The sequence below is a fragment of the Dictyostelium purpureum genome (assembly GCF_000190715.1).
Source record: "Dictyostelium purpureum unplaced genomic scaffold DICPUscaffold_551, whole genome shotgun sequence".
NCBI classification, from domain to species: domain Eukaryota; phylum Evosea; class Eumycetozoa; order Dictyosteliales; family Dictyosteliaceae; genus Dictyostelium; species Dictyostelium purpureum.
The window spans coordinates 1-15,080 of record NW_003519885.1 but is presented as its reverse complement, the minus strand read 5'-3'; the positions used below and the strand labels follow the sequence as shown (position 1 = coordinate 15,080).

The 15,080-nt window shown below is 24.0% G+C and overlaps 4 protein-coding genes across 4 annotated transcripts; 2 read left to right on the top strand and 2 right to left on the bottom strand.

Moving 5' to 3' along the window:
* Positions 1-45: 45 nt before the first annotated feature.
* Positions 46-432, bottom strand: DICPUDRAFT_84870 (uncharacterized protein; the record flags this gene model as incomplete). Its single annotated transcript, XM_003294343.1, has 1 exon — positions 46-432. A coding segment is annotated over one exon (387 nt), but the record flags the coding sequence as incomplete, so codon positions are not given.
* Positions 433-6,414: 5,982 nt separating this feature from the next.
* Positions 6,415-7,812, top strand: DICPUDRAFT_6028 (uncharacterized protein; the record flags this gene model as incomplete). The annotated part of the gene is made up of 2 exons (XM_003294345.1): positions 6,415-7,260; positions 7,354-7,812. Coding segments are annotated over 2 exons (1,305 nt in total), but the record flags the coding sequence as incomplete, so codon positions are not given.
* A 1,195-nt stretch (positions 7,813-9,007) lies between these two features.
* On the top strand, positions 9,008-9,671 carry DICPUDRAFT_43334 (uncharacterized protein; the record flags this gene model as incomplete). The annotated part of the gene is made up of 2 exons (XM_003294344.1): positions 9,008-9,063; positions 9,131-9,671. 2 exons carry the CDS (start codon positions 9,008-9,010, stop codon positions 9,669-9,671), a joined length of 597 nt encoding a protein of 198 aa, XP_003294392.1.
* A 617-nt stretch (positions 9,672-10,288) lies between these two features.
* Positions 10,289-14,585, bottom strand: DICPUDRAFT_84867 (uncharacterized protein; the record flags this gene model as incomplete). The annotated part of the gene is made up of 3 exons (XM_003294342.1): positions 10,289-10,337; positions 10,904-11,293; positions 11,377-14,585. The coding sequence occupies 3 exons, from the start codon at positions 14,583-14,585 to the stop codon at positions 10,289-10,291; spliced, it is 3,648 nt and encodes a 1,215-aa protein (XP_003294390.1).
* Positions 14,586-15,080: the final 495 nt, after the last annotated feature.

Below are 15,080 nucleotides of genomic sequence, written 5' to 3'. Positions count from 1 at the left end.
AATCATTTGTGATGTTGCGATAATTTTATCCTTTGTTTGGTTTACCTCAGGCGCACCAGTATAGTTTTGGATTATGTTGGTTATGTTGTTATGATGTGTAGTTGGTAGTTCAAAAAATAGTATTGGTTCATTATTCTTAATAATATTATTTAAAATTTTTTTTTTAAAATTTGGGTCTGAAATAAATGATGAGTTTGAATGATAATTTTTGTTTTTGTAATTTTGGTTTTTTGAAATGTTAAAAGAGTTGTTTGGGTTATGAGATTTATTAAATTTTGGAGTAGTTTTTGGGTGTTCTGTGTGGGTGTTTTGATGAGTATTTGGTGGAGAAAATGGATTTTGGGTAGAATGTTGATTATTTTGTGTTGAGATAATGCTATCAATAGTATCCATGTTGCCATCACCATTAGTTTGATTATTATTTGTGGACATTTTGTTTGTGAATTTATAAATAAAAGAGATACAACGATCAGCTAAAGAGATTTCAGTTAGATTCCGTCTACTTAAAAAAGTTTTAAAAAATCAAAGAAAATTTTGGATTTATTTAAAACAGTTAATGAAAGTGTATGTGGTGATATATGTAAATTATATAAAAATAAACAAAAGTGTGTAAAAATAAAATGAATTGTATAAAAAGTGGTAAATAAGGTTAAAAAAATGAATGATGTTGTGATTGGTGGTAATAAATTATAGCTAAAGATATGATAATAATAACTATAATAAAAAAGTATGTGTACACTGGTGGTATGTAAAATTTGTGTATGGATTGAAAAAAAATAAAAATTTAGATTTTATTTTAAAGATTTTTTAAAAAAAATTTAATTTTTTTTTAAAAAATAATTTTTTAATTTAACGTTTTGGTAATTAAAATATTTTTATAAGTTTAAAATTAAGTGATATAGTGTTTTTTAATAATAAAGCAATTTTTATTATTAAAAAAAAGATAGATATGATTAACTATATTGAATATGGATACAGATAAATAATGAATGTGAATATTGAAAAATAAAATACTGAAAATTTAAGAAAAAGTGATGGATGAGTGTTTTAAATGATGGATTGAAGAAGATTGAGGTGGATTAATGATGTTTTTGATTGATTAATGAAGGATTAAAAGTTTTAAAAAATCAAAGAAAATTTTGGATTTATTTAAAACAGTTAATGAAAGTGTATGTGGTGATATATGTAAATTATATAAAAATAAACAAAAGTGTGTAAAAATAAAATGAATTGTATAAAAAGTGGTAAATAAGGTTAAAAAAATGAATGATGTTGTGATTGGTGGTAATAAATTATAGCTAAAGATATGATAATAATGACTATAATAAAAAAGTATGTGTACACTGGTGGTATGTAAAATTTGTGTATGCTTGCTCGATTAGCTCAGTCGGCAGAGCGTGGTGCTAATAACGCCACGGTCGCAGGTTCGATCCCTGCATCGAGCAATTTTTTTATTTTAACAAAAAAGCTGGTTCTTTTCGGAGATCTTGATTTTAAACCCCTTCTAACGGGTTGGGGGAGCAATGATAGCCAAGTGGTCGAACGAATTTCCTACAAGTTACCGCTCCGGGTTCGAAACCTAGTCTCAGCAAGTTTTCCGAATCACACACGAATTGACGTTACCGTGCCCAACTTGTATGCAGTGTGGTAAAACTCATATAAGCATTAAACACATACCAAACACAACAAACTGATGACTTAATATATCATTAAGAATCATCTTCACTTTTAAAAAAAAAAAAAAAAAATAACGGGTTTATAATCTTCGAGATTAATTGTAATGCTACTTTAGTTGTAATGTAGATGGAGCTACTTTAGTTATAGATAAATAATAAATATAAATAATTCTAATAATCAAATAAATATACAATTCTTTGTTTGTGAAAACTAAAACCGAAAACTGAAAACTAAAAACACTGTCGCTTACACTAATAATATTCATTATATTATTAAGTAAGCTTTTTTAAAAAAAAAAAAAAAAAAAAAAACTAAAAAATAAAATTTTATTTTTTAAATTTTTCAATTTTTTTATTTTTATTTTATTTTTAATTTTTAATTTTAAATAATAAATTATTTAAAATAAAGGAAAATATAAATATATTATTTAGTTGAGATATAATTATAACTGTAATATTCATTTAATTCTAAAATGCATATGAATACATTACATAATGTTGTTGTTGATGAGTTCTTCAAAACTGTTATTTTTTATTGAAGATGCATAATCGTTGATGAATTTGGTGGTATCATCGTTTAGGTGTGGAGGGGTTCCAGGGTTTTGATTTATTGGATGCAACTATTCGAAGTATAGCATTTTTCAGTGGATCGTTATGTTTTCTGATTGAATTGGGGGTAAATCCAGTTGTTTGTATAGGATTGATAATGGATTGAATCGGGTTTTTGATTTTGAGATATGGAATTGTGTCGATTAAAAATGTATGTTACATTATATTATTGTATTTGAAGCTTCCCCACTCAAAAACATTTTTTCGCTATTAACCATTTTATAGCTTCCAATAAAATTTGGGAATTCATCAAAATTGAATAATGAAATATTAATTAATCAATAACTTTATTACCCATCCTCCATCATTTGATTGGTATTGAAGACTTCCACTTTTGTTATATCTAATATTGTTATTTGACATTTTATGTTTAAAATGATTTATTTAATATCAATTAAAATTTTTTTTAAAAAAATAAAAAATAAGAAATTAAAAATTAAAAATTAAAAAAAAATAAAAAAAAAATAATCAATTTATTTTCAAAATTTATTTCAAAAAAAAATATTATAAAAAGAATTTTTCTCTATTTTTATTTAATGGGTTTGATTAATTAAAAAAAGTTTAAATAAAAATAAATAAAGGCAGATATTAAATTAATGAAATCTGGGTGGTCATAGAGAAAACTATCAATTGAAAGCTAAACAACTCTATAAAGGATTTACTAAGATTAGAACTTGTGTCAATTGATAAAGTTTTTTGGGAAGCTGCCGGATAGGAACCATTAAATCCTTTCTTCAATGAACCATTAAATCTTTTCTTTATCTAAAACCATTCGATGATACCATAATAGCTTGGCCAGAACAATGTCTGATATTCATCAAATAGTTGATTAGAATGAAAAAATTCATTGGTGTTGATTTAATTGAAGGCCTTTTACTTTGATTGGATCTTTACCTCTATGGATTTTGTTATTAATTGAAAATTCTCTATTTGGTAATTTTCATGATAAATATTTGTATCTTTTGGGGTCGTTAAGTAAATGCTGATCTCTATTTTAGTGTCTTGGGTGATAAACTACCTGTATTGGTGTTTGATTAGCAATATTTAATCTGCTGGTATTTTTTTGGGATAACTCTATTCCAGATACCGATTTTAATTCAAATCGTTTTGAAACATATAATATTATCTTCATGGGTGGAACAAATACAAACAAAGCAGTGCATGGTAGTTGATTTAAGTTTTATTTCAGTTGATTTACCATAGTTTGAAAGAAGATAGGTAACAAGTACAGGTAACATATGCTGGTAATATGTAACAGCATATACTGGTAACAACATATACAGGTACATGTAGCAGCTAACAGCTAACAGGTAACAGGTAACAGGTAATATGTAATATGTAACAGTTAACTGCAATAGGTAACATGTACGGGTACAGGTACAGGTAGCAGGTAATATGTAACAGGTACCCGACTCTTTTATTGTCTACTTGTACATAAAAACGATAGTCTAATGTCAAGAAACCTCCTATTCATAGCTCTTTGATTACCTTGGTTTGGTTGTTAGAATCTGTTAAAAAAATCTTAATCCATATTTAAATACTATACTTTTAATTTATTATTTTGTTTTTATGTTTATTATTTTTTTTTTTGACTCTTACAATTTGCAACTAAAAAAAATAAAATTTTTTTTTATTTATATTGAACTGATAGCATTAAAAAAATTTATTATTTAAAATTTATTTTTGAATATTATATAAAAATAATATAATTGGATAATTCAGATAAAAATGATATGAAATAGGATATGTTATTTATTTATTGTAAAAATAAAAAAATTTAATTTTTTATTTTTTTTTAATTTTTTTTATTAAGCAGCGTGGGTTAAATTTTGTCTTGAAAAATTGTTTGATGGAAGGAAACTCGAAATAGACTTTGAAAAGATCAATAAACTTTTGGAGGAATATGAGGTTTTTAAAAAAAGTAGGTATTAGATAGTATTCATTTAAATTTTATATCTGTAGTGTCTAACTATTTTTTTAGATTTCAATAACAGATACCAACCAGAGTGTCAACATCAACCTCCATAACAACCACCAAAACCCCAACTTCAATATATCTAGTAGATATAATTTAGAATTAAAATTGAATGATTTAGAATCAAAAAAAAAAAGACTTGAACATATTCGATAAATTCTTCTAAGTCAACATCTACAAAGTTTAATCACCAAAAGTATTTGGATCATAATCTCTACCAATTTTCTCTAGCCAAGTAAATTAGGTAGAACATCAAATAGTAATAGGTGAAAAAATATTTAGTAGACCTTATCTAGCAAAAAGTTTGGTCTGGAAAACGAAATCTAGGAATTTAAATTTTCTCAGTCATGATTAAATTAAAAAAATTATTTTAAACTTCTCGAAATATTTTCAGTGATAGTATACTGAAACATCAGGTTAACGTCATAAAATTTTTAATTAAATAAAATCTAATTCTTAAAACAAAATAAATTTAAAATAAATTTTTAAGTTAATAATAACTGTTGATTATATTTTTTTTTTATAAATGAATATATTTAAAGAAAGTATTCTAAATTTTTGATGTTTGGTATTAATTAGGTTTGATGAAGAACATGTATGCTCTTGCTATTCATTTTATTTATAAAAAAATAGAAATATATTTTTTGCAAAATAGATAAAATAATGTGGTCAAAAAAATTCAAATTTAAAAAGCTCCATTAACTCAGTCGGTAGAGTGAAGTACTTATAGTATAGTGCGGTATGCTTTGGTCCCGAGTTCAATCCTCGGATGGTGCAATTTTTTTTTACTTTTTTCTTTATTTTTGTTTTTTTTTTTTTGCTTTTTTTTTTTACTAAAAGAGTTCATTTTTTGTGAATTGTGATCATCCCTCCCAAATAAAATAAAATTAAATTTTGATTTTTTAATAGATTCAATTTCAAGAAAATTGGATAATATTAAGATTAAATTATATATTTCAAAATTGATTAAATTTAATTATATCTTGTTTTTTTTTTTTTTTTTTAAAATATTTTTAGTGTTTGAACAGAATTCATAAAAAAAAGCATTGGAAATATTTAAACTATTATAGCAACATTGAAATAATTCAACATATTATATAAAAAAAATATTTTTATATCTGAAAAAAAATAAAAATGATGATCATCATTTTTTTTCAAAATTTTTATTTTTTTTTTTTTTTTTTTTTTTAAAAATATTTTTTGAAAATTGATTATTATAAAATTATAATAAAATATCTTTTATTTTTTTTTTTAATTTATTAATATTTTTTATTTATAATTTTTAAATTTTTCCAATTAATTAAAAACAAAAACCCCACATATTATTTTTTTATTTTTTTTACTTTGTAATTATTTAAAATGAATTATATAAAGAATCATTTAAAGATTTTCAAAACTAATGAGACCAATCAAGAAAATATCAACAATAATAATATAAATAATAATAACGATTCCAGCAATAATAGTAATAATAATAATAATATTAATAATAATCAAATAGTTATCATAAATCAAAATAATATAGATATTATGAACAATAATAAAAATAATTTAGAAAATAATAATAATAATAATAATAATGAAATAGATAATTCAGTAATATTCTTTAAAGTTTGGAAAATATCAACATTAAGAAATATTATATTAAATTTCATAAAGTTATACCATTTAAATGATAACTATAAAGAATTTACAATTAAAACATTAAAAAAATATCCATATAAATTTTATTTATTATCAATTATATTAGTACATAATGAAGAAAATCCAAAAGAAAATGAAGATTCAGATTCAGATTCAGATTCAGAAATCGACAATGATGAAATTGAAAAAATTAAACAAGAGAATAGAAATTTAAAAATCGAACAAATTTTATTAGAATATAAAAAAAGAAAACAGCAAAATAAAAAATCAAATATTAGCAATAATAGTGATGAATATAATACTTATTTATTAAATCAAAAGTTAAAGAAAATAGAACTAAAACAAGAAAAAGAAAAAAAGAATTATAGAAATGCAAATGATATCACACTACATTTACCAAGTAACATAATAAAATTAGAGTTAAAGAATTTTACAAACCAATTTGTATTTATACCAGATCATATCAAAATTTTAAAAATATGCTTATCAGTCAAATTAATACCATATCAGTTTCCAGAAAGTTTAGAAGAGTTAGATTTGGGTGATAGTTACAATTTCACATTGGAGAAATATGATTTACCAAAGAATTTGAAGGTTTTAAGGTTGGGCAAAGATTACAACAAGTCATTCTTAAGCGATAGTTTACCAAGTGGCCTAAAATCATTGTATCTGGGATTCGAATATAATCAAAATATAAGTTTAAATTGCTTACCAAATAGTCTCACCCATTTAGAAACAGGATACAGTTTTAATAAATCAATTAACAATTTACCAAACTCTTTAGAGACATTGGTATTGAAGTGTTATTTTAATCAACCAATTTCAAAGCTACCAACCAACTTAAAGTGTTTGAAATTTGGAGAATCTTTTGATAATAGAATAGGCCCCAATATTTTACCACATGGTTTAACTAGATTAGAATTTGGTAATGAATTCAATACAGAAATACCACCTAAATGTTTACCAATGAATCTAAAATATCTTAAATTTGGAAGGTCATTCAACAAGCAACTCAAAGAACCCTTACCAACAAGTTTAACAGAATTAATATTCGGTTTTAACTACAATCAGCCAATCAATAAAAATGTTTTAAATCATGGGTTAAAAAATTTAGTATTTGATTATTCATTTGATCAGGTCTTGTTGCCTAAAATTTTACCATTGACATTAGAGTTATTAAAGTTTGGAGAACTTTTCAACAGGGATCTTGTAGAGGAAGAAATATTACCCAACAATTTAAAAATACTATTATTTGGTGATAATTTTAATAAAAATATAAATCATTTACCAAAAAGTCTCCAGGTGGTCAAGTTTGGTTACCGTTTTAATAATAACTCAATTGAAAATTTAACATTTGTAGTCGATAGTCAATTAAAAGTTTTGAAATTCGGTAAACAATTTAACCAACTTGTAAACTTGTCAAACTTTCATATACTAGAGAAGCTAAAGTTTTCAAACGATTTCAATAGACAAATACCGCCAGATCATTACCCAGATAATTTAAAGCATTTCTCATGTGACCAATTATTCGATTTAAAAGAAATACCAAAATCAATACACTATTTAAAGTTTGGTAATGGATTCAAAAAACAATTAAAACCGGGTCAATTTGTTAATTTTCCAAATTTAAAATACATTAAATTGGGCGATCACTACAATACAGTCATCGAACCAGGCACCATCCCTGATAATATCATACATTTGAAATTTGGTTCTTTCTATAATAAATCGATTTTGGAGAATAGCTTACCAACCTCATTAACTTGTTTAGATTTAGGTCACGAGTTTTCCCAGACCTTCTATCCTGGTCAATTAGATTCAGCTGTGAATTTATCGATTTTATATTTCTCTACAAAATACTTAAAAGAAATATTACCAAATTCTTTACCAAGCTCAATTCATACAATTCAAGTAAACGGTAATGGATGTCCAATATTCCCAACTGAACAATGCTTACCAAAAAATCTTGTCTCTTTATATATATTTTCAAATAATAATAGATTTTTCATTTTGAATAATAATATCAATTTAAATCTTATTAAAATTATAAAATATAAAAAAGAGAAAAAAAATTATTTTTTAAATTTAAATAATAGAATAATGTATTAATAAAAATAAAGTTTAGTCATATAATTTTCTTTTTTTTTTTTTATAAATATAAAATCACATTTTGCTTTGTTCTTTAAAAAAATTATTAAAAATAATAATAATAATAAAAAAAAAACCCTATTGGGAAATTATTTTCTTTATGTTTAGCATTCAGTTAAATAAGCTAATACAAATAAAATTAACTATAAAAAAAAAAAAAAAGTTTCAATAGTTTTTTAAAAAAAAATAAATAATATTTAGATTAGATATCTAATTTATAAAATATTTAATAAATGTTCATTTTCCATCTATATCTCTATCTTTTTTACCTATTTTGTCATCATTTTTGTTTTATTTGTAGTATATGACCCCCATAAGGTTTGAACATATAAAGTAGGAGTTCAAATTAATAGTATAAATTAAGAAATTTCCCTTTTGTTATGTAAGTTGGTCACCTCACGCCTTATTTGTGCATAGTGCACTTTATTACATATTTTGGAACTATAAAAAATAATTCTCAATTACTCTTCCCCGTTGGTCTAGTGGTGAGGATTTTCGCCTGTCACGCGAAAGGCCCGGGTTCAATTCCCGGACGGGGAGTTTTTTCTTTTTTTCCTATTTTTTTTGGATCTTCCATGTGATTTATATAAAATTAACTTGGGGAGCACCATAGAGAAAGATTGCTAAATCACACCTCTCCGGAAACTTGAATGATTATACAATGTTACCTTACCCAGCCCGTGGTAAAATCCTACAAGTTGCATAAAATATTCATTCCTAAAACACAATAAATAAATTTTACTGACGATTTAATGTTTCATTGAAAAACACTTTTAAAAAAATAAAAGTATTCATTTTATTAAAATCTTGATTTATAATTATATTATTTATCCAAATTTTATTTATCATAAAAAATTATTATTTTAAAAAATTTAAATAAAATTAATTAAAAAAATCTAATTTTTTTTTTTATTTTTTATTTTTTATTTTATTTTTTTTTAACAAATTATTCAATATGAAAGAAATTAAATCTGTAGGTATTATATCACCAGAATCATCTGCATTATTTATGTATGTAATTCCAAATTATCAAATTAAACATTTTGATATTTATTAATATTTTTATTATTTTAAATAGATGCGATATTCAAAGTAAATTTGAAAATGAAATATATAAATTCAAACATATGGTTTTTGAAAGTAAAATAATGATGAAAGCAGCAAAGGAATTAAATATACCCATTGTAGTGACAGAGCAATATCCAAAAGGGTTAGGTAAAACAATTGAATTAATTTCCGAAGAATTTGAAGAGAATAAAACAAAGCAATTCCAAAAAACCTCATACTCAATGTACACACCAGAAATTAAAAAATATTTAAATGAAAATAAACAAATAAAATCAATAATGATCGCAGGTATAGATGCAAATGTATGTGTTCTTCAAACATGCTTAGATTTAATTGCAAATGGTTACGAAGTGCATATTATAGAGGGTGCAGTTTCGAGTTCAAGTGCCCACGAAAGACTAATGGCCTTAAAGAGATTAAAGCAATCAGGTGCTTTTATTACAACTTTAGAATCTTTATTTTGGCAATTAACAAAAGATTCAAAACACAAAAGTTTTAAATTTGTTCAAAAAGGAATTATAGAGAAAAGAAAAATCATGGCAAAACTATAAAATAAATAAATATTTAAATATAAATAAAAGAAAATAAATTACTATTACTTTATTAAAGTTTATTTAAATTTAAAATATTGTTAATTGGAAGAGATTTACATGCTTTTAAAATTTTTTGCCAATATTCTAAAGATTGCAGCATTATGGATTTACCAACTACGATGAAATGGCTCTTGGCTCTTGTGATGGCTACATTTAATCTTTTTGGATTATCAACGAAATCAGACATTACTTTTGAACTTGTTCTTGTGCAACAAAAAATAATTATATCTTTTTCAGCCCCTTGAAATGCATCGACAGTACTAACTTGTATTAATGGTGAGGTTTTAGAAGCTTTTGATTTTTTAAATTTAATTTTATTACCATATTTATAATCTCCATTGCCATATTCATCGTCATTGTCGCTATCACCTTCGTCATCCTGATTAAAATCCTCTTCCTCTTGCTCCTCTTCATCTTCTTCGTTGGTGTCATCATTGCAGTCCATTTTACTAGAATCTTTATTTTTTGTATTATATTTCCTAAATAAAATTTGATTAATTTTGATAGATTGTGATTTATATAAACAAATGATACCAATTTTATCTGGATTGATATTATGAGTCGAAATTAAAATATCAATCATTGAAACTACTAGATCTGCTTCCTTTTGGTTTGAATAGGATCCTAAATCATATTTTTCTACACTATAGCTACCTGTATCATAAAAAACCAATGGTGGTAATTGACTGATTAGAGGTGGTCTTTCCATTTCAGTGATACCATCGTTAAGTGCACTTTCATAGAATAATTGATTTGAAAGAGAACTAATGGAGGGATGGCAACGATATTGGGTACGAAGGATATCTGGTTCTATTGAGTTGTTTGAGAGTCTAACGAATATAGTTTTTTCATAACCACCATAATCAGATTCTTGTAATTCTTTTGATGCTCTACTCTTGATATTTGGTTCTAGCTGTAATGGATCACCAACAATTAACATTTTATGACATTTACTCTTTACAATTGGTAGCATTGAGAGTGGCTCGGGAATTTGGGAACATTCATCTAAAAATACAATTGGAAATTCGATTTTATCAAGTACTGAAAATTGTGACGATAAACATGTTGCACCTACGACCCTACAGTTATTAATATTCTTTCTTGCATTGCTTGCTGTGCCATATTTTAGTGATTCTATAGCTTTTTGAACTATTCTTTTATCAGATTCTGATGACTCCTCATCAAGTAACATTTGATTTAGTTGCTTAAATTGATCTTCTTCATCCGATGATATGCTATTATTGATACCACTGCTACTATGAACTGTATAGAGCAAAATTGGTTTTGCAATTTTTTTAACACTACCAACACGATTAAATTCAGTGAAACCCTGTTCCAATAGTGCCAAAAGAATTCTATCGACCGCAATATTTGTTAGTGATGATATTAAAATTTTAATATGATCATTCTGACCTTTTTCACAAAGATTTAATATAAATAAAATTATAACGACTAATAAAGTTGATTTTCCACTGCCAAATACACCATGAACTAATATACACGAGCTTTTCTTTTGTTTTTCAATATCTATTGGTACACTTTCTTTAAAATTAAACCAAGTTAAACATTTTAATAAAACTCTAAATTATTTTTAAATTTAAAAAAAAAATTAATAAAACTAAATAAATATTAGTATTGCAAATATTTAGAATAAACTACTTACAATTTTTGATCTAAATTTAAATGATATGTATTAATAAAATCGTTTGCAATATTAAGACCATCTTGATATTTTAAATTTAAAGAAAATAAATCAATAGTTTCATTTGAGATTTTATATTTAAGAGGATTTAAAATTAATGGCATAACTGGTAAAGACTCCAAGTTGTCAGTGTTTTTTAAATTTTCGATAACACTTAGTTCATTTCCAAACTCTGTTAAATGAATTGCATAAACTTGATTTACTTTTTGAAGTGATTTAGGGAATGTCGATCCATCCAGAGCCTCTACTTTAATTACACCAGATTTAGCTTGACCATAGTATAAACTTTTAACTAGAAAACAATTGCTACGCGAGAAATCTGTGCTTGTTGAAATTATCCATATATCATCCTTTTCGTATGTTGCATTCTTTCTTTTGTTAAAATTTAAGAAATAATGAGTTTCAGTTTTATGTTGGGATGTAGATGGAGGATTGCCACTAGTACTATTGCTATTTCCTGTAACCATATCGATTATTTTTAAGTTACATTCGACTAAATAAATTTCAACGCCATTCTTTTGGAAATAAAATTCGGTTTCTCTTGACAACAAGTCTTTCTTTAAAATTAAGTCACGATTATCAGATACTATTGGCAATGCTTCATTATTACTATTGTTTGAACCATTTGGATCGCTACCACCATTTTGTTTATAATATTGCTCGACTGAATAAAACTCTTCACAACCATCTTTATTGCATTTGAAAAATTCTTTACCATAACTGTTACTATTTTGGTTCTTTGAAACGAATCTTGAAAAATTGTGACCTTTTTTGCATTTTGGATTATTTTTATCATTGCTCCTTAGACCACCATTAATTAATTTTATGCATGCTGTAAAATAACTTTTTGCTACTCTTCTAATTTCGATATTAATATCTTCGTGAATTGATTCTATAAATGATTTTTGATAATGCTCAACACTGTTGAATGAATCCTTTATTTCGCAATTTCTATAAAATAAATCACTGCCCTCTTTAGTCAATGTTGCCAATGTTCTATTATCTATAAATTTTATAAAATCATTCTTTAATTCAATATTTGATTTGGTTTTATTTTTATTATTATTATTATTATTATTAGAATTTCTATTTAATTTATTGTTGGTTGTTTTAAAAGTGGAGTAGGGTATATCTGGAATTATTGGTGCTGGGATTGATGATAAATGTGCTAAAATTCCTATGTTCATTTTTTTATTAATTTCTTTTGATGGTTGTTCATTCTTTCTCTTTTCTGGTAATATATTTTCAATTTTTTTTGGTTGTAAGTGTAATGATGGTTGCGGTGGGATCTTTTTTACTGGTGGGGATGGGGATTTTAGTGTTAAAATTGGTTTTGGAATATTAGTTTGTTGAGGTTGGTTAAGGGTTATTGGTTTACATTCTTGAATACTGGGTGAAATTATTTTCGAAACTTGCTGTATTTGCTTTTGTTGTTGTTGTTGCTGTAGTTCTGGCTGTGGCTGTGGTGGTTTTTGTTGTAATGGTTGATTATTAGTTGTTTGTTTAAATTCTTGTGTATTGCAAGGTTGTTTTTTTTGTAATAATGGCGATATTGGTTTTCTATTTATTATTTCATCTTGTGAAGAGTCTGAATCATCTAAACCAAAATCTTCTAAGTTGAACTCTCTCTTTTTATTATTCTTTATACTTTCATTATTTTTTATAATATTATCTTTACTATCTATATTATCTATACTATCTATATTATTATTAATATTATCATTATTATTATCATTATTATTATCATTATTATATATATTATTATTATTATTATTATTATTATTATTATTATTATTATTATTATTATCACCATTATCATTATCATTATCATTATCATTATTATCATTATTATCATTATTATCATTATTATCATTATCATCATTATTATCATTATCATAACTATCATTATTATTATTATTATTGTAAATATTTTTTTTAATACCATTTTTTATATTATTGTTGTAAATATCACTATCACTTTTTTCAAAATCATTGTTTTTATTATTACTATTTCTATTATTTTGTGAATATTCATAAATATCTATATTTTTATAACTACTATTATCTATGTAACTATTGTTACTTGAATATTTTATTTCTTGATATACAGCTTTGGTTTGTTTATTTTGTTTACTATAGCTTTCATTTGTATTATCTTCTATATCGTACATATCTAATAAACTACTTATATCCTCACCTTGGTCAATTGATTGTACTTGATTATTCATAGGTTTGTAATAAAGATCATCATTATCTTCGATATCGTCCTCATCATCATCCTCTTCTTTGATTACTTCGTAACTTGAAGACATTAAATTGAATTGTTGTGGTTCGGGCTGGTTTTTAAAACTATATTGCTGAGGTGGCGAAGGTGGTTGAGAATCCTTTTTTTGTTCTTCATATTGTTGAGGTGGTTGCTGAATCTTTTTTGAAAAAAATGTTTTTTTACTTGAAATAGTAGGCTGAACATAGTCATCATTATCACTATTACTTGTATTATTACTTGTATTATCATTATTATTAATATTTTTAAAGCCATCTATATTTTCATTGCTATTTTTTATTGCGCTATTACCATAAAAATTATTTTTTACTTTTTTATTTAATTCTTCACTATTATTAGTACTGGTGTTATTGTTATTGTTATTGTTATTGTTATTGTTATTGTTATTGTTATTGTTATTGTTATTGTTATTGTTATTGTTATTGTTATTGTTATTGTTATTGTTATTGTTATTGTTATTGTTATTGTTATTGTTATTGTTACTAGATGTTTTGGTAGTGGTTAAATTTGTTTTTGAGGGCACAGAAAATGCTTTTTTCTTTGTTTTTTTAATAGTTGGCTCATTTACTGGTGCTGATGATAACGGTTTATCAATAGTATTGTTTGATGTATTTTTATTAATAGCTACATTATTATTATTATTATTATTATTATTATTGTTACTATTGGTTTTTAAAGATTCTAGTGATATTAAATAAGTGTCAGTTTCTATATCAAAACCTTCACATAGTACTGTATTACTAGCTATAAAATTTGAATCTAAAAATTGTTTACTTGTTGTATATAGTGATACTTTTCCATTTGAAAAATTTATATATCCCTCTTTATATTTTTTAACTTTTTGTGATTTAAGAGCATATTGGCAATTCCATGACATAACGCTCATTATTATGTATTATTGAAAATTAAATTATTATTTATATCTCTTTTTTTATTTGTTAACAATAAATAAAAGCTACATGAATTGTTAAAAAAAAATTAAAGAACAATATTAGATATTTCCCCCCCCTTCGTGGAAAATATCCAATTTAATTAAAAAAAAATAAAAAAAAATATAAAAATTTATTTTTTTTTTTTTTTAAATCTTTTTTTTTTATTTTTTTAATTATATTCCATATTTTCATTTAATTATTAATAATTTTTATAGATTTATATAAATAATTAAATATTTATATATGTTTATATTTGTTACATTATTTAATTATTTTTATTAAATAAAAAATAAAACTCTGTCATTAAAAAAATAATAAATAATTTATTTAAATAATAAATACAAGTATATATTTATTTTGGGAAAAAAAAAAATATAGATATATAAATTTTTAATTCCTTTTCATTCTCTAAAATCCTCACCACATTTATTTTTTCCCCCTATTAAAAA